The 20,887-nt window shown below is 38.8% G+C and overlaps 1 protein-coding gene across 6 annotated transcripts in view; it reads right to left on the bottom strand.

The window, feature by feature from the left end:
- Window positions 1-20,887, bottom strand: part of LOC117400320 (trafficking kinesin-binding protein 1-like) — a 111,949-nt gene that overhangs the window by 75,522 nt on the left and 15,540 nt on the right. For 2 of the 6 annotated variants that reach the window (XM_034000100.3, XM_034000099.3), the window contains exons 1-2: window positions 14,636-14,755; window positions 5,559-5,878 (exon numbers count right to left, since the gene is read on the bottom strand). The exons of 1 other annotated variant lie outside the window; for it this stretch is intronic. In XM_034000100.3, the coding sequence (XP_033855991.3) occupies window positions 5,559-5,878; window positions 14,636-14,721 (406 nt within the window). In that variant the 5' untranslated portion in view covers window positions 14,722-14,755. Of the gene's footprint in view, window positions 1-5,558; window positions 5,879-14,635; window positions 14,756-20,887 lie in introns of those variants that run through there. 3 more of the 6 variants (XM_034000105.3, XM_059022716.1, XM_034000106.3) reach the window with 2 other exon arrangements.

The raw sequence follows: 20,887 nt of genomic DNA on the forward strand, positions 1-20,887 counted from the left end.
ACATGGAGAGGACTCTCTTTTCCAGTTTCATAAAATGGCAAATGAAATACACAGTAATATTAAGGTGGACCTTCGATGGTGCACTTCATGTTTTTTAAATGATTATAATATTTGTCAATGAGCTTTTGGTAAGATTCTTTAGTGATTTTTGATCATTCTTCAACGCAAAATTGTTCAGTTCATTCCGATTCTGAGGACTTCTCTTGTGCACAGCCTTCTTCAACTCATACCAAAGATTCTCAATCAGATTTTGATAGGGACTTTGACTAGGCCATTCCAGAACTTTAATTTTATTATTTTTTAACCCCTCTGAAGTAGATTTTGATGTATGCTTTGGATCGTTGTCGTGTTGGGCTTTGTAGCGGAAGGTTTCAGATGATTGGCCAATATCTTTTGGTATGCTATGGAATTCATTTTACCATGTATTGGAACTAAATGTCCTGTGCCATTAGAGGAAAAACAGACCCATAGAAGAATATTACCACCTCTATGCTTGACAGTAGGTATGGTGTTCTTATCTTTGTACGCCTCACCAGACTTTCTCCAAACGTAACGACTACCAGTGTGACCAAATAGCTCGATTTTTGTTTCATCACTCCACAAAACCTTTGACTAGAACTCATAACCATCATTCAAATGCTGTTTTACAAACTTTAATTGATTGTCCTTGTGATGTTTTCCTGAGAGTGACTTTTTCCTTGGCCTGTGACCATTGGACTTTCACCATGCAATACTCAACCTATGGTTGAAATGGAAACCCCAGTCCCACTTGCAGCCAATTCACTTTGAATATCTTTGGCAGTCAGTCTCAGATTGTTATTAACCTTCCTCACAATTCTTCTACTTGTTCTTGGTGAAAGAACCTTCTTTCTTCCAGACCGAGGGAGAGTTGTGACAGTACAACGAGTCTTGTACTTCTTGATAATAGAAACAATAGTTGAAACTGGGATACTCAAATGCTTGAAAATCTTCTTGTATCCTTGTGACAGGCTAGCTGCAGGGATGATGTCAGGCCAGAAAGAATCACACGCACAGACAGTAGTGGAGTTGAAACTGAAGTGCAATGGCTGCGCTCAGTGCGTTTAATAAAGAAACAAAAATAAAAGGTTGAACAAAACACAGGACACGGCCAAAATAAATAGACAAAAACTGATTAAACACTAAACAAACAGTGGATGAACAGACAAACAAACATGGTGAGTCAAACAAACTTATATTTACTTTTTCCTTAGTTTTACTTTTTATTTTCTCCTCTCCACACCCGTTCTCCACTCACCGAACACACAACCCCGATGAGTGCTTTGTGCATCTGTATATACTGTTGTGCCGGGATTCAATTACTAATTAATTATTCACTTGAATCCCAGCACGTGAACTAATTCTGTGTAACCCCGTGCTCACATATGAAATACTTTAAATGCACATGAAGTGAAGTGCAATCCCCGTGCCTAAATACGATTATACATTTTAAACACTTGTGCTCATTACCCACATTATATCCCGTGTACCAACTACTATACACCAACATTAACACACGCAACATACCACATAAAACACAAAAATACACACAGGGACGGGGTACATTGCCACAATCCTTCTCCAACTTTATGACAATAAATACTTTTTCTGCCTAAGATCTTCAGATAGCTTTTTACTTTTTCCCGTATTTACTTATTGGTAATGACAGCAATCATCCTATGCCTAACCCTTTTATACTCTTTAAGAATGTTCACCTACAATCCAGCATTTTCTAGAATTAGGTTCTGCATTGTCATATTGACATTTCTAGCACCTTGTAGACAATACTATCACAGCATCAAAGGGTATGAATACGTTTGAATTAGCATTTTTGGAGTTTTGCAAAAAAAACTGCTGAAATAACTTTTTCCTCAATTCACAAAAGCAAAACGACCCGTTCCCCTTCTCGGACTTGGTTTGCTTGTCTGTTGCTTTGAACTGAACTCCCGACTGCCATTTAGCCAGGCTATTTATAATTTAAAAACTCCTAATTAAAATGATCCATACTTCAAGGAGCATCATACGCTGAAGCATTAGACACTCTCATTCCCTCCGTCCCCACAACCTGTTTACCCAGATATGATTTATTCAGGTCTCCCTCTCACCCTTTTTTCAACCACAGGTCTACTTATCTAGAGACATGTAACCATGCATAACTACAGCAAATTCAGCCTTAACTGGTATTACAAAAAATATTACATAACTGACTTTTAGCCTCATCTTTAACCCAAGGGAGCCTGGTGACAAGCAGTAATCCACAAAGCAGGTGTCCTTTTAGATACACATAAAGCATTTCAATCTGCCTATACAGGAGGGGGACATCACTCAAAAACTAATACATCATGTGACATAAGAGACTTGATACTGGAAATTATAACTAACCTTCAAAGCAGTCATACAAGCATTCCCAAAGCTGCATATCATGTACTCAGTAGGACAATGCAACACCAGAAAATGAAATTACAGACAGTAAGAAATCCTAACAAATACAGTTACACTTCCGTACCACAAGATGGTACAATATATTATGTTGAAATAGGAGATCAGGTTAGTGAAATAAAATGATAGTGAGAAAATGTATGGTATGGAACGGTCAGAAAAACACAAAGAGAGGCTTTATGTGGTACCAGTCTTGGCTGTCACCAATTGCAGAAACCCACTTTTTAGGGTAAAATGAAGAAAGCAAGGGGTCTGAGTAGATTTGTCTGGTAATAACTGCCCCCCTTCCAATTGTTCTGCATTTATTGTATTCATCAGTCCCAATCCTTTATAGAAACTGTAACACGTGAAGCCGCAGATAGGGCATCGTTGAGAACCAGAATCACATCAGTGAACCTACATTAACATCTTTTAAAAATATATATTAATTGTTGCAATGCATTATAAAATCAAGACAGAAACACACTCAGAATAAGATGCAGTAACATATTCTACCAGCTGAGGGCAGTGTTGTATCATTTTGAATCGCCGCACAGTCCTTTAATGTCCTTCAGCTCAAAGTCATGGACTTACAGTAAGAAAAAAAAAAAAAAGACTTGTTTATTACAACACATGTGAAAACGATATCATGCCCCCCTTGGGTATCCACAGTGACTAGGATGCAAGACTTAATTTATGTAAACTCTTAACGTGGGACATGTTTAATTAAACATAACCCTCTGGGATTTGAGGTCTATTTCCCCCTCCCCCTGTGTTTTGTTCAATTTTTTTGCTATTTAGATAAACAACAACAACAACAACCACACATTTTTTTTTTCTAGTGAAGGTACTGTATAATGTCATCGATGTCATGTGTTGCAAATACATGTGTTTACTTCCTATTTGTCTAATAGAAAGCAGTTTGTTACCTTAGGTGGGTTTAAGTCTGATGTCTGTTCGGTTTGGTCTCGCGTTCCATTCTGGGGCCGGTATTATTCAATATTTACATGCTTCCACCTGGCCACATGTATAAAAGATCCAGAAATGTGTCGGGGTTCAAGCAGATCCAATTATCTCACCCCCCCCCCAGTCACAAGGGGCACTATCTCACTTCAGACACTACACGTGACAGGGTAGCGCCATCACCCAGGCTGGCTACCGCAGGAAACAGACCCAGAGACAGAAAGCTACAGTTTTAAAGAGCTATTGCACACTTTATTAAACAAAATAACACAACACAGGAGCAAATAAACACGGCACAAGGGCCAAAACAAACGTTCAAAACAGGCTGGGCATTCGCCTTCATTATAACGTTTTCACAACAATACAAAAGTTACAACAAAACTCTCACCGCCCCCCCCCCCCCCCCCCAAACTCCTCCAACGAACAAATTATTTCTGGATCTTTTTATACATGTGGCCACTCTCCAATTAGCACCAGTTACCTAACTGGTGAATGGTCACACTTGTGATCGCTGGCAGGGACAGATTTAACCTCACCCCTGCCAACCTTACATTTCCACACACACACACACACACAATTTACACGGGCAGGGCTTCTGCCCTGCCACATAGTCATTATAACATTCCTGTGGAAGGATGATGACTGGCACACGAGAACTTCCCCTTACAGCAGTGCGAGCACCTCAACCCTGATCTTAGGTTGAGATACACAACTCACCTCACTTGTGACCTAGGCCTCTCGCGCAGGGTTTCCCAACCCTGGTCCTGGGGACCCACTGTGTCTGCAGGTTTTCATTCCAACTCAGTTCTCAAATACTTAATTAAACCCTTAATTGAACTGATAATTTGCTTAATTAGACCTTTTTACTTGTTTTCAGCTCTTAGACAGTTGCAGATTTCACGTTAGCTATAACATTTTATAAGCAACTTGAGCTCTGTGACAGAGCTGAAAACAATAAAAAAGGTCTAATTAAGAAAATTATCAGTTCAATTAAGGGTCTAGTTAAGTAATTGAGGGCTCAGTTGGAATGAAAACCAGCAAACACAGTGGGTCCCCAGGACCAGGATTGGGACGCCCTGCTCTAGATTGATTTAATTGAACTATTCATTAGTTTAATTAGACCTTTTTTATTTTTTTCGGCTTTTAAAAACAGTTGGGAGATTAAGATAACTATACAATGTTATAAGTAACTTGCAATCTGCAACTTTTTAGGAGCTGAGAACAATTAAAAATGTGTAATTAAACACATTATTCGTTCAATTAAGGGTTTAATGAAGTAATTGAGGACTCAGGTGGAATGAAAACCAGCAGACACATGGGTCCCCCAGGACCAGGATTGGGAAACCCTGCTCTAGAGCTTAAAGACATGAAAATAAAATTGCTTGCTGTGACACCTAGCCTCTAATGCTGGTCCATTAGGGTGAATTGTGAGACATATTTGTAATCTCTAGAGATATCTAATTCATTGCATTAATCAACAGATTTTATCCAGAGCCTTCAGTGTTCAAGCAAACCTTTCGTTAATTGCATGGATTTACTGCAGCTGATCTTGCAGATCTTCGACCTTTTGTGATCTTTTAGATGAACCCCCATCCTACAACTTTAAATGATTTCAAGTGTACACATTCAAATGTGACCCAGCCAACTGAGTCCTTTTGATGATAAAACCTCACTCCAAAACAGGAATTTCTGTCAGGTAATTGTCTTGTGAGGACACAAGGGATTTACGATTAAGCCATTTCCTTTCTCACCTATAATAAAGTACTTTAACCCAAATCTGTATTGTATTACTGCTGTCCCAGCTGTTATACAGTTCCTATTTGCACAGCACTGTTTAGAAACATTTTACTGAACATTAAAGAACAAAATCCTAATTTACGCACCAATTAGCTATTAGTCAATTAGGGATATCAGCTGCTGAGGCCAAGTGTCTATGTGAAATACACTGTTCTATTGAGACTGGGCATGAACTTCTGACCACGTAAACCATAAGCAAGCATCTCAACCACTATGTAAAAGAGCTTGTCTGCATCTGTGGTTATAGAGCTTTAACTTCATTGCTCCGACAGGTTGCGCGCAGTACATCACACGGCCTATACACATAATCATTTACAACAACACCCCCTCTTGCTTTGCACCTTGTACACTACTATACATACCAGTAATGGTGCCAGCATCTCTGTAATTTGGAGCATCCTCCAAACTGGTTGCCTCGCTTACATAGTGCTCTTCATGGACGCCTGCTCCACAGGCTAGTTCTGGGCTATCGCTGGGGTCTGTGGAGGGCAGGGCGATGGCCGAGGTTTTGTGGTGCAAAGCTGTGGCGTCCAGCGTGGCAGCTTTCACTGGGAAGTGCAAAGTGCCATGAGTGGGGCCAGCACTGGCTACTGGGTCAGGCAGGCCAGCACTGGCAACTGGGTCAGGCAAGCAGAGCAGCAGCAGCCTTGGCTCACTCACACTGATGGATTTCTCCACGTATCTGCAAGAGTGAACAAAATAAATAAGCATCTGAGTCAGGTCCGAATGTAACCTGTGTTTACGGCCACCAAGCAGCCAATAAACCCGATACAAGTAAATAATGAAAGCACCTTAAAATAAGCAGGCACCAACACTCAGTTAATTCAAGTTAACTACACTACATGGACATCCTTGCCTGGTTAATTGCTGCAGCACGGCTTGGAAGAATTCTAATCTGTCCTCCTAGTGGAGGAATATCATAGAGACAAAAACAATAGCCAGTCCTCAATATCGGACATCGGAGGAAATCTTTCTTCTCCAGTCTGTTGTATTTTATTATTATTTTTATCGTCAAATCCTTGAACCTTATTCTTAAAACGTTTAAAAACTCATCATGATTATTATTTACTTTTGTACTCTAGCCAATTTACTCTTAAAACAATTTAAATTGATCCTATGAATGTACAAGTATCTTTTTTCAGGGTCAGCATGGTAACTGCCAGCAGCTGGTTCTAACAATTTGCAGTGTTTGCTCCAGGACTTACAGACTGAGGGTCAATGTGGCCCCCACTCTAAATTTTAGGGGGACATTTTCTTCAGTGAGGGGGTCAATATATTTGATAATTCAGAACCAACCACCATTTCTTATTTTTGTTTGTTTTTAAATATCCCAGCAGTTTACTTACCTTTTGTTTCTGAAGAACAAAAAATAAAACTGTAAAGTTGTAGATACAACCAAGGTGTCTCTAAAATACTCACTGTCACTGTTGGGGAAAATATGGGTTAATGTGTCACAGTGACGCTGGTGTATCACTGAGTAGAGGACATTCATTGTACCAGATCACATTAGAACAGGGGTTTCAATCGTTTTAAGCTGCATACCCCTTTCCAAAAAAAGTAGTCCACTGCATACCCCCATCTGAGATACAGTCATTATAAAATTAAAACAGAAAAACAGGTTTCTAGTTGTTAAAATCAACAAAGCCTCTGTGCTAAACTCAGTCACTCGAAAAGACATAGGACTATTCCATGATAGCAAATGGCAAATCATGTATTTTTATTGATAATACAATTACAGAAAAGGCGGCAAAGAAAAGTTCATTATCCAAGGCTCTCTACAGCTGACCTCATTACGAAAACATATTGGCATTTTTTAATTCTTGGTGACTAAAAAGTACAGTACTGATGCTAATTAAAAAAACAACAATAAAACGCTTACCTAGTATCAGTGTGATGGATGTCCCTGCTTGTTACCACACAAATCACTGATGATTTAGTTGGACAGAGCTTCAATCTGACGGTATTTCGTCTTGATCGCTCTTTGCTAGTAATGTACTAGTATTGAGCCAAAAATCCATATTTGTTCACTGGATTGAAAGCTAAAAACTCTCTCACACCAGATGTAACGGCTTGTCAAATTAGACCGCATGGCAATACTTCGGTTTCTGATTCGCCATACATTATGTATTTTGAAATGAACCGATAGTACTTAAGTTACAGTAAACTTTAATCGGGTCATTGAAAAAAAATAAAAATCGACTTGCAAGCATGAACGCACACAAGAAATTAAATGAGTTAAAGAGTAGGCTTTTAGTTTTTTAAAATATGTATTTTTTTCCCACCAAAGACAGACTGCAGTAACCGCCCAACTGTTTATATGACATTTAAACATAGTTTATTTATAACGTACATATTTAATATGTAAATTAGCCATGTGTGCACTGAACGCCCTGTTACAGCACAGCAGTCTGGTGTTAGCGACTAAATGTTGATTACATGATAAAAGTTTGTAATAGAAGAAACCATATTACCAAACAGATACAGTTTAATAGTCGTATTTAAATGCCATTGACCTGACTGGTAAATTCTTACCTTCCAGCTGCCCCTTTATTTTGACAATTGCCTATCAATAATGGCTTTTTTAATATATTTTTCATTCTTTGCCCCCAAGTAAATATTTTGAACAGTTTTCAAAGCAATTTTTGCTTTATTTTACAACACACGTTGATGTTGTTGATATGAGCGTATCTGCTTCAGGTACTGTATTGAATTTTTTTCAAGGTTAAACGATGACCCGTTTCACAGAACACTAAATGAAATGTCATATATACAATATGTATTTCGTTGGTTTTGTGGATTTGCTATATTTTAATACTCCACATAATGATGTTTTTGAAAATGCTACTTACCAAAACCGTGACTCCACGTGAACTTCATTACATAATAATTTCCTTTATTCCGATTCCATTGAGGTTATCTCAATACAAGATGTATTATATACAGTGCCGTATAAAATCACATACTGAGATATATATATATATATATATATATATATATATTCTTTTTTTTTCTTTATTTAATCATGCCGTTATAGGCCTACTGGCGAAATGGCCAAGAGACAGTTGGTGCTTAACACATACTGAATTATTTTGGGACTGCATTTTAACATTTTTTGTCATAGAAAAGACACATTTCACTTATTTTATAACGTAACCGTAGGCTACTTTTTTTTAATTGATGCGGTTTTCGTTTCACAAATCTACTGCACTTCGTCTATAAACTGTATTGCAGTACGCATCAAGGGTGTAGGTTTGGTTTGAACATTGGTGGGGACACCATTTTTTAGGGGGGCGGAGTCACAGTCGCTAGGGGGGTTCGATGCATCCCCCCCCGGGAAGAAATTTTTTAGGAGACAGCTGTTAAATGGTAACTTCTGGTGGCTTGAAATGAATGCTGGACATGAATCGAGGACAATCTGATTGACATGAAGTTGGCTGGTATACACTTAAAACACTATGATAAAGTGTCCCTCCTGGAAGCTGGTTTGACATTCCTGCTATAGAATTACTAATAACCTGAATTATAACCTATCCCAGCCTTACTGTAAGCTACCAATACCCCTGGCGCTACAAGCATGAGCACATGCACGCTTACGTGCTCTGCCTGCCTCTCCTGTGTCTGTGCTGCTGCTCCTACCTGGGTGCATTGCTTCATTCACCTGATAAAATAATAAATTGATGCATGCCATATAGAGAGAAAATATATGGCTATGCTAACTTTATTTGCTGAGCATTACTATACAGCATTAGCCTACTATCATATCACAATGTGCCTCAAACAATAATATATCTCAAAACTGAGTCTAACACTTTCACTGTTATAATCACTAAGCCATTACAGACCTCACCTGCGACCCTGTTGCTCCACCTGCCTCTGTACTGCTTTTACCAGGTTGCACTGCTTCACTAGCCTGATAAAATGATAAATTGATGCATGCTGTTTAGAGAGAAAGTATGACTCTGCTAACTTCATTAGTAAATTATTTTTACATTTGCTATGAGAATCATTATCAATTGTGTTTATTACTTTAATAACATCTTCCTACTTACACTTTGACTTTTTGTAAAAAAAAACTTCCTTATGTCCATCTTTCTTTTTTTGGTTGCTATTATGCTTTAGTCACCTAAAGCCAAATTGAAGTGATTAGCTAACGTTAGTTGGATGACGATATCAAAACATGCTCACGCACACTCACACTCACACACTCTCTCTCTCTCTCTCTCTCTCTCTCACACACACACATAATGATTTAGCTGTGAAACAAGCTAGCTAGCCACCAAGGACGTGGGGTTAGCAGCTAGCAATGGGTCGCTAACGTAATAGGTAGGTAAGTAGGTCGGTAGGTTTATTCACTCAAACTATGTTGCTGACGAGCTGACAATACCTTCAGCCCCGGCACCTGGCTTTCATTCAGTCAGTGGCTCACACTCCTATCAGACTGACCGGCAAGCGGCAACATCAGATGAGCGTCTTTCCAGAGTCCAGCCTAAGCCAGCGGTTCTCAACCTTTTTTTACTCACGCCCCACTGAAATTTATTTGTATATCTGTCGTCGTCCCCCGCCCCCGTTTAATTTGACTTTTTAATATATATATTTTTATTACTGCCTATATAATATAGTGCATTTATTTAGCCGCCTGGATAGTCACACTGTCCATTCAATCAAATACATATGTTCGTGTTCGCTTTTTACACACACGATACAAAAATATCAAGCAAGGAGTAAGTTAGTTACAAAGGGAGGAAGGAGGAGGATAGAAATAATGTGACAACGCATTAACCAACAAACACAAACTAAATATCGAATTAAACTGATTATATTTATTCTTATTTTTTAAAATAAATGTGAAAATTGTGGCACAATATACACCGTTTAAGAATCACTAGATTTTTTTTTATTTTAAACCCGGAGATTTACCTTTCACTCCCGAGTCCTTGTGCACTTTCGCACTTCAATGAAAACAACACACTCTGCTGGTCCCTGACCTCAGCCACGCACTGAGTCCGTGTTACAGTGATGCATTATGGAAGGGCCTAAGCCAATCAAATTAGCGTTTTTTTTTGTTTGTTTGTTTTTTTGGAGGAGGGAGGAGTAACGAGGGGGGGGCTTGAGAGAGTTAACCCTTTGTGGAGCAGATAAAATGACTTGACAAAAGACGTTTCAGATTTATCAAAATTATTGGTAGGGACAATTCAACGGTCCCTTGACATTGGTAGGGACATGTCCCTACCGTCCCTAGCTAAATCTACGCCGGTGGTACGCATCATTTCAAATTTCTCCCATTCACTTGCTAGATCACTCCATATCTCCAAACATCAGACAGATATTTTGTCTAGCAAATAGATAAGTTAAACAGCGGATGAATTTCACAGTATATTTAAGCACAAATATAATAGCCTTCATTTCAACAATCACTGCCGAAGCTGATTACTTATTCTTCGTAATGGTCGGGTGTAACAGGGATACAAGGTTATATTTGCGCTGGACCATGTTGTTAACAAGCCTGATGATGTCGTCCAAGCTTTACTGTGAAACTGACTAACCAGGGAGGGTGCGAGCGCATTCTACTGGACTGCAGAATAAAAGCACAGGAGTTTAATTATGAAAACGCAAGTGTAAACAAACAAGTAAAAAAGGTTAGCCTGTCGCCAGACATGTCATGTTAATACAAAATGCATTAATTTACTGCGTATTGGTATTGCGTTTCTTCTGGGACGGGGGACATGCAGGCACGTTAAGAGAAATTCAACGGGCCTTTTTTTTATTTCAGGGGGGCATTGGCGCAATGGCGCGGCCTAGCGCGAACACTGAATTTGATATATCGGCGGTGCCCCCTATGGCCTCATTCACCACAAATGGGATTTCATATCCCATGGTAACTTTATTGTATCCAGCAAGTTGTAAATTCATATTAGCAACACATATCTCCCTTTGGTAGATCAGTTCCAGTCAGGCAAGTGCCTAAAGAGTACTATTGGGATTTATGTTGAGAGTAATTACTGTACATTACAGTGCTGCTGTAAAAAATTACACATTCAAAATTATAAATCCATTGAAAATGTAACATCAACATGCTATTAACTAGAAGTGTTTTTTATCAATTTATATTTAAAATATTTTTGCAGAATATATTAACATCATGTAGAATAAGAAACAATTACAATTGTAAATAAGCTTTCATTGTAAACCAACATATTTGAAACAGACAACCTTTCTGCCTACCTCGTCTAAGGATTTTTGCAAGCACTTTGTATCATTACTCTGTATATCGGACATGATTACATATTCAGTCAGTACTGCCTGATAAAGATGTCTTTGGCCTTTTCTGTGTAAAATAGATATACGTTATACTAGCTAGGGCTGCGCTTCAAAAAAACCAAGGTTATATCCGGTTATGTTATCTACCAAGGGATTCATTTAGTTTAGCTTAGGATATTAATATGGTTGGCAATCACCACCTAGTCTTTCTACACTAGTAGTAAATTAACAAGTTCCTTTTGAGTTTCATCACAGCTTTATTATTATTATTTATTTCTTAGCAGACGCCCTTATCCAGGGCGACTTACAATTGTTACAAAATATCACATTATTTTTACATACAATTACCCATTTATACAGTTGGGTTTTTACTGGAGCAATCTAGGTAAAAGTACCTTGCTCAAGGGTACAGCAGCAGTGTCCCCCACCGGGGACTGAACCCATGACCCTCCGGTTCAGACTCCAGAGCCCTAACCACTACACCACACTGCTGCTCAGCTTGAATGTAAGTAACGACATACAGTTCAGACAAGACAGTCGGAACGGACAGACAGATATAAAACCTCTATTACCTACATATTCTGATATTCTAAAACCTGTCTGACTGGTTTAATTTAAAATGTTACAATACTGTAGATATTCCAATGTGCATAAAACGAGGATTGCTGGCTGGCTGTCAGTTTGTAAACTAACCTAAATAACGTATTTTCTAGTTTTCTATTCCAGTACAGAATACTACATTTATAAATAGCATGCCTTTAAGATTTATGCCAGCAAACACAAATCCCATAGTTTTGACCTCTTAATTTAGTGTACCCAATTATTTTACCCCCAATTTTCTCCCCAATTTAGAATGTACAATATGTGTTTTTCCCCTCACCGCAGCAATTCCCCACATAACTCAGGGTAACTGAAAGTTCAGTGGGTGTCCTCCGATCCCACAACCATGCCAGCTTCCTCGTCTACACCTAGGAACTCGAGAGCGGTGTCAGAGCGCTACCGGCCCCTGGGGGACAAAGGCCAGCCCTGCAGGTGTCCGCCTGAGCTCACTCAGCACCTGGCCAGTAAGGAGAGCCAGAGCCAATGCGACGCATCCTCCGGAATCCCCAGCGAAGACCGCCGATTTAATGAGGATTCTATATCTGCTTGGAAAAGCCCCGCTCTGATTGGTTAGCTGTGATCTATCAGTCATACCTTAATCCCACACAACCTTTCATCTTTGATTCAAATTCCACCGCCATTTACCTGTCCTAATTCTATAATATTTTATATCTGTAAGTAACCACTAACTTAAAAAAAAAAAAGAGTCACATCCAGAATCAAATTTATATCTTTTAATGGAAAACTGCTGAAGGGTATGAAGATGGAAAAAAAAAAAAACGGCACAGTGAAATAACATTAACAGAACTGAATCAACTGGAACCATTGATTCCAACACAAAAAAAAAACCCCACAATAAATGCTTCTAAACGGGCTGTCCTTGTCCTACAAAACTGGCTCCAAGAAAAAGGTTCACCTCTTATATTTCATTTACTTTCCAAGGACAAGTTGAACAGTATCCTCAGGGAATTTTATGGTTCCGGAAGGAATGAAGATGGAGAGCAGTAAAGCATATCAAGTTTTACAAGTCTGCGAACTGGGATCAATCACTTTTGTGAATTTGGCAAAAGATGCAGCATTTAACAATGCTAACAACTTATTCATAGCAGTAATTAAAAAAACTAAGACAAAGTGGAAAAGACAAAACACACTATCCCCCAACAACACCAGCAGACCCGGAGAAGCAAAAACAATCTGAAGGCAATAAGCAAGTCACACGGACACCGCTGCTTTCACTGGTAGCAGTGCCTCTTCTGGCAGTACAGCCATTAATAGCAGTTCATTCAAAGTATGTTTTTTCAAACTGCACAATATCTGGCAATGCTCACGTGAACATTTATTCTACAAACTGATCTGTAATTACTTATATCAGATGTATGTAATTTAATTTAATTAAATAGTAACATTAGCATGTACTAGGTTATAATTGATATACAGAAATGATTTACTTAATACACATTAATATTTATTATATTTATGAATAAACTGATGTTAATTTAAATTAAAATAAAACACTAACAAATGTTTATTTTCCACTATAACTATTTTCTTGTGTGTAGTGATATGTCTATTATTGGAAAGATCTTTTTTATTTTGCTGTGTTAAAGTACAGTTAATACGTCTAATAATTTTATAATGGTTTTATAATAGCATTATATTGACACGCTATAAAACCACACACTTAAGAGTTAAAGGCACTCCACTTTGTATTGTGTCTTGTACCGCCTATTACTGACATAATATTGCATAACATTTAATTATCGATTATAATGGCCAGCAAAAATAATTTATATTCAACCATTAATTGAGGGAGATATTATTAATTCTATTACAATTTTGCTTGTTTGGGTTTTTTATGTTTGCTTGAAAGACCACATTAAGGGATAAGATCTAGGCTTCGTGCCCTTCAACTCCAAGTAACTGCATAGGAATGCACAGATTTCCAATACTATAGTGATGGTGTTCTGCCCCAGAAGGAAGTGGACTAATAACAACAAATTGTTAACTCTCCACAGGGCTGCAGAATATTTGCACACAATGTGCGTCGAAGAATTTGGTCAGGACCCAGATATTTTCTTCTAGCTAGAATGTTTTTTGTCAGCATCAGCATCATTTGGCTTCATAAACATAACAAATAAGGAACTTGATTCAATAACAAAAAGTTAAAAGCTACTGGCCTTCTTTGAATGCCCCTGCCCCCTCAACAAGCTATTTTTCAAGACCCCATCAGTTACATAACACAGCAGCAGAAGAAGCAACCCCATAAACCAAGCAGGGGTTTAACTGGATTTGTTTTTCAAATATTTAGCATGCAGTCGTGCTATTGTCTGATACATCACAAATGTATAGAAGAGATGTATGATATTATGTTGTGTTCATTTTAACATTGTAATACAATAAAGCAGAAATGCAGACACAGGATAATTTGCAGTACTTACCCAAATCCTTGGGAGCAACCAGAAACCATACCGTACATAACCAATTAGGCTTAGCAGTTTTAGTATCCACAGTGTTATTTCAGAGTCATACACATACATACATACATACTATAGGACACACACACACACAGAATCCTTTTAACCTTGTCATCTGCTGGTTGTTCACCGTCTGTCTTCTAACCCAGTCCTCCATCTCACACACACTGTATATCCCGACTCCTTCCAGCATTTTTTTTATAAGTCCTATACTTATAAATAGCCCTGAACACCCCCACCCCCATCCCCAGTTACATTTCCTGCACCAGCTAACTGTAAATACTAGGGATCTTAATTATATACAATCACCCATATATTCCTACAGCTTACATTTATGCCCAGTTAACCTGATTTACACATAAACTAGCGTGTTCTGTAATAAAGGACTAGCACATTTTGTAGAATATGTAGAATACAGTAAGCCTGGAGCCAGTTACATGTGATGCGTGCTAAAGAGCAAATATAGAAGTACAGTCAAAAGAGCCAGGAAGAGCTTTTTCCTTCCTCTATGTTACACAGCTTGGCAGAATTGTGCATTGTGATTGCCAATGACTTTGAAATCAGCTGAATGCAGTATAAAATGGCACGTCATTACAGTCGACTGGATATTCTGTAGTGTGAAAGTGGAGAGCCATGCATATGTTAGCTGCTGTTGCAGTTGAATTGATACCTCATTGTGTGTATGTTAGTGCACTGATAAGATTTTCTTGGCTGATACCGATAGCTGATGGTTATCTACCCATATCGGCCGATACCGATAATAAAATACAGTGCAGCTAAACTACTAGAATAAGGGCCTATATTTAAACAGTTTTATAATTATAAATATTAAAAAAATAGAGATACTGTTTACTTGTTGTATTTGACAAAAACAAACAGGTATTGTTTACTTGTTGTATTTACGTCATATCAGTGCCATGCCGATAGGCTACCGAATTATCGGTGCACCCCTAGTGTATATACATTTTTTTGGACTGGAGCACATATTTTACTGTATTGTACACGAACCCCTCACTAATGTGATCTCCAGCATCAGTGGGGGTCTGTTTAATTGATGTAACAGCTGAAGACTGATGCACCACCATGATTTACACTTTAAACCAAAGGCAGAATTTAGATCTGCAACCGTTTAAATTAATGGCTGATTTCCTTAACCTTTTCACTTGATCATCTTAAAACACCAGGAAGATAACTGGGCTGTATGTGAACTGTAAGGCTTTGAAAAAGTAAAAAATGTGACCAATTTGCTTTTATCCTGTGAAATCACAAGGCAGGAACTGACTCACCGATTAACTCTTATAGTGACACATACAAAAAGTTCACAATGGTAAAACAAGCAACTTTGAGGTTTAGAAGTGGGTTTGTTAAACTATTCCCTCCACATGGCAGATCTCCAGAAAGTGGTTTCCCAGTCATACCCCAGATCATGAAATATTCCAAGTATTTAAACCCTGCCTTTTTCAAGGATTGTGTTTTACTGTTTATCTACGTATCCATGGAAACAAAAGACTGACACACTGTTAATAAATCATACTTTATAAAAAGAAAAAACTGGTTGGCATCTCAGACACAGAATTGGCAGTGGCCATCTTCCTCTGTTCCTGTGACACACCGCAGCACTTGGGTGTCAGCAGCTTTGTAGGCCAAGTTTCTAGTCATTCAATTCAAAAGAAAAACACAAATCACAGATTTAGATTTTGGAGTTGATTTGAAAGAGCTAATAGTATTCGTTTTTTTATGACTAATGTAAGGTGCCAGATAGATCAGCCAAAATGTCTTCATAGAAAGAGCCAGCAACTACTGAAAAGCTACTTCATATCAAGTCTCTTTATCACTGCCAGTACACAGCTATGCACTAGACCAATGGTTTTCAACCTTTTCATCTCAAGTACCACCAGGTGTACCAGTAACTATGTGCAATCTTAAACACTGTTGTATAACAGAGACCTACCCCATTACAACCTTTTTTTTTTTTTTTTTTTTTTTAACTGAAAATGTGACGGCACCACCCAATTATTTTACAAGAGTTCACCACAGTAACTTTGAAAGTTCATAGCAAATACCTCTCATCACAGGGCTCCAAACAAACTTTTTGTTTTAAGTGCCAATGGCTCCAGGCCAAGGTCGCCAATTGTTATGCAGCGGATGACTGCAATGAACTCAGTATGTTTATATTTTAAACATTTAGCAAGTGTTGTGTATGGAATTGGTGCCCTCAACTTAAATTGTGTACAGTTGTAATATGGAAACAGCATGCTGCAGCTCCCATGCTCAGCATTAGTGTAGTCCTGATCTGACAGCAGGCAGCTCTTAAAGATTACGTGTTACTGTTTACTGTTCAGTAAAAACAATTTTAAATTGCAGTCAGATATGCATTACACTCTTTTAACCATCACTGAAGTCAACATTTTATAGGGTCAGATATATGAGTGCTGACTGTATGTATACCTCTACCAGGTTGCTCTTTAATAGAGGTTCAGGATGGGGAAGGGGGCTGAAAGAAAACCAGGTAAGATTGAACGCCAACAACCACTTCACTTTCCTTTACCTTTGACAAGTTTCTGAAATTATGGATGAAAAATACTGTTGAACAGCAATACATTATTGTGTAACTGCCCTTCATGGGCAAATCAAATCTAGAGCACAAATATGAAAGAAACAGTTGACACAGTGTCTGTACAGTAGCATTTAAAGCAACACTAACCAGGGATGATATGATAAACCATATTCATATTTCACGATCGTTCTCTGTAACACATAATGTGTTCTGTCCCCTGTCCAAACACAGCTGTCCTCAGGTTACCCTTCTGAGAACTAGGCTGGTTGGTTATAACAGGCCATGCTGCCATCACTAAAACATGAGTTCATTGGGTGTGATCACACGGGTGCTAAATAAAACATGCAGTTCATGTGACCGTTATATATCCGGTAAAATAAAGCCCTCTCTAAATATACAGCCTTATCCTTTTATTAGAAAGGGCAAATTAAAGCAATTTCAGCATGCAGTTCACACCACCTTTTCCAGATTTTCTTATGCAATACAGGACACCCTATTTTCTTAAGAAAACTAGCACACTTCACATCTTTGAAAAAGATGACTATTCATTTCTTAATTTTAAATATATATATTTTTTAAAACAACTTGTTGATTGTGTGTTGCAAAGGAATAAGAACGGGATGCTACCACCACGCAGCCCGCAAAGGATCCACAGCACTCTGCCCTGCACAGCACTGCAACTCACTGCACCTTACGGTCAGACCCCGCAGCACTAAAAACCTGGATCGCGGAAAGGGAGCAGAGCTGCACAGCGCTGCCTAACAGTAGGATTGCTGGTAACCTGCAGTGTTTGTTATTAGTTAAGTAACTTTTCGTTGCTTTGAATTAAATTAAACAACAAGGTTACTTTCAAAACCTTCTACTGTTTGGCCTGTCTTTTGTTATTTTGCACCACAACGCCATCCTTGTCACAATAATAAAAAAGGGAAAAAAACCAGAACTAAACAAAAAATAAAAATTTTGACCTCCCTGTTGAAAGTGTAATCCACTTTTGTCTTTTAAAACTGACTTAATGACCTTCCCTTGTCAAGTAAGATAACCTGTTTCTTATATTTAAAGTCCATTGACCCTCAGACTAGTAAGCTTTTATGTTTCCACAGGGAGACAGTCAGTTTAAGTGGACTCCACAAAGGTCCGATTTAACTTACAAAGTGGATTTGCAGTATTGATTGATCTATAAAGTACAGGGGGGACTTCCAGATAGGATCGCACAGAGCGGGCATATTTGTTGGGTTCTCTAGAATCTATTTGCATTCTGCTGTTCATCTTGGTTTAACAAAGACATCTTTTAGTTGATTTACTTTGTTATTATCTTCTACCTTGTTATCTCCTTTTCTTTCCTGTTATTTTGTGCTATTATGGCACTTAAAAATAACATAGAAAACAAGCGCGACATGGTCTCCCCGTCAGATATTGCAGCCTGTGCCTTACAGACAGTTACAGACAGTTCCGCCACCTTCCCTGGTTCACAGCTGAAATGAAGAAGGGCTTTTCACAGCTAAGGGCTATCCTTGAAACTGGCTTTAGCCAGTTTGGAAACATAGTGGGAAAAATTGAACAAGAACAAAAAAGGTCTACCAATGCACGGGTGTCCTTGCTAGAAACCAAAGCCAATCACTATGAGACGGCTTTTGTGGACCCACGCCATTGCAGAACTGAAAAAAGAGCATGAAAGTCAATGCTGAACCGAGATAAAAAAATGGACGACTTTGAAAATCGGGTCAGATGTAAAAATATAAAGTTTTTGTGTTCCCCCCCCCCCCCCCCCGAGTGGATGGAGGGCAGAAATGCCATATAACTTACAGGAATGTACCCTAAACATATTGACCTACCAGATAACAGCCCAATAGAGAATGAGAGGGTGCAGTGTTCCCTACAGAACAAGACAAGCCTCGGGCTTTCGTGGTAAAGCTCCTGCGATTCAACGATAAGGTCAAGATCCTGTCTGCTGCTCGAAAAAATGCGCCGGGATTACTTACAGTATGCGACATCCAGCATGCTCCGAATCTACCTGGACGGCAACCCAAAATACTTCAGCTCGTCAGAGGCGCTGGACTCTTTCTTGAGACGGGTGCGAGCCGAAGTATTCCCCAACTAAAAGGATACTTTTCCATGAGGCTATTCTAATAGTGATAATGTTATTACTACCATTGTTGTTTCTATTACTAGTATTAGTATACGGGCTGTCTTCAAAAGGTTCGTTCGTCAGGCGGCATTCACGCACTATTTTTTTTTGTTCTTTTATGCCGAAGCACGGGGGGGGGGGGGGGGGGGGTTACCTATAGTGGTTATATTGCTTCAGTAAAATATGTACTGAATACCTAATGTACAAAACGTAAGAGAAGTGCTAAGTTAGAATATGTTTGAAACATACAAAATATACGCCAAGACTACAGGGGTCGCTGATGCGCGGTGAGCCGAGGACACCCTGGCTGACCTAACCCCCCCACCGGGCGACACTCGGCCAATTGAGCGCTGCCCCCTGGGAGCACCCGTCCTCGGTCGGCAAAGGAAAAGCATGGACTCGAACTCGCGATGTCCAGACTATAGGGCGCATCCTGCACTCTACGCAAGTGCTTTTACTGGATGCGCCACTCGGGAGCCCCCAATATAAGCTAATACTAATAATTTTAATTTAAAAAACCGTCCGCCCCTCCCCCGTCCAGCTTGTGTTATCCAGAGGCAGAACTTCGTCATCTCAACAGCAAAGCGTTGTATAGTGTAAGTTGTATTGAAAAAACATGTCTCAAACCGCTCTGCTGAAATAAAGTTGAATGCAAACAACTGTTGATGTATCATTGAGACACAACCAATCTCCTGAATCACTTGACAAGAGTAAGCATATTATTATTTTATTTTTTATTTTTAGTAGTAGTAAAATGTGACTGTGACTGATAAACTGCTTGGAATGGTGACCAATAAAGCTTTGTTTTGGCCAAGTCTGCTGCAGTTATTTTAATTGGCCGCAATAATGTGTGGTTTCACGAACATGTGTTAAGCGTCACTTTGCCATAATGCACCAAAATGTCCCACGAAACGCTAATGAAAAAAAAAAAATACTTGATGCGGGCATGTAAATCATGAAATGCAAACTCAGGCCTTTACTGCATTTGTTACTCATGGCAATAGCCTTGTGCAGTCCAGTTATGCGCTTTCGTTGCATGTGGCTCGGAACGGTAAATCATTTACTGACAGTCCATATTTAAAAACAGGCTTTGATGGTAGCAGCTGAAAAACATGTACAATGATTTCTCCAAAAAAGACAAAATAATTCAGTGTTTGAAGGAATTGCCACTTTCCAATAATACTGTGAAAGACCGCATTTTGTTTATGGCACAGAATGTTGAAGAACAGCAAACCAATGACTTGAAAGCTGCTAATGTATTTTCAATAGCAGTTGACGAAAGCACCAATATTAATGATATTGCAAAGCTGGGTGTAGTAGCATGATATATTGTTGAAGATCAGTTAAGAGAGGAGTTGTGTGCAATAATACCAATGCATGGCACAACTCGTGGAGAGGATGTGTATAATGCAGTTAAGAAGCATTTTGATGAAAGAGGGATAGACTTGGAAAAAAAATTGGTATCAGTTACAACAGATTGAGCACCCAGTATGACTGGTGTACGTCAAGGATTTGTTAACATTTTAGAAAACAATCTGGAACATCCTTTGATGCAATTCCATTGCATAATTCTCATTTTTTGAGCAGTGCACTCACATAGACATCAGTCCAGTTTATGACAAGCATGGCAAGTACCTGCAGCATCTAACTGCGACATTTCTAGAGTGTTTCAAACAG

Source organism: Acipenser ruthenus, chromosome 4 (assembly GCF_902713425.1).
Source record: "Acipenser ruthenus chromosome 4, fAciRut3.2 maternal haplotype, whole genome shotgun sequence".
Classification (NCBI taxonomy): domain Eukaryota; kingdom Metazoa; phylum Chordata; class Actinopteri; order Acipenseriformes; family Acipenseridae; genus Acipenser; species Acipenser ruthenus.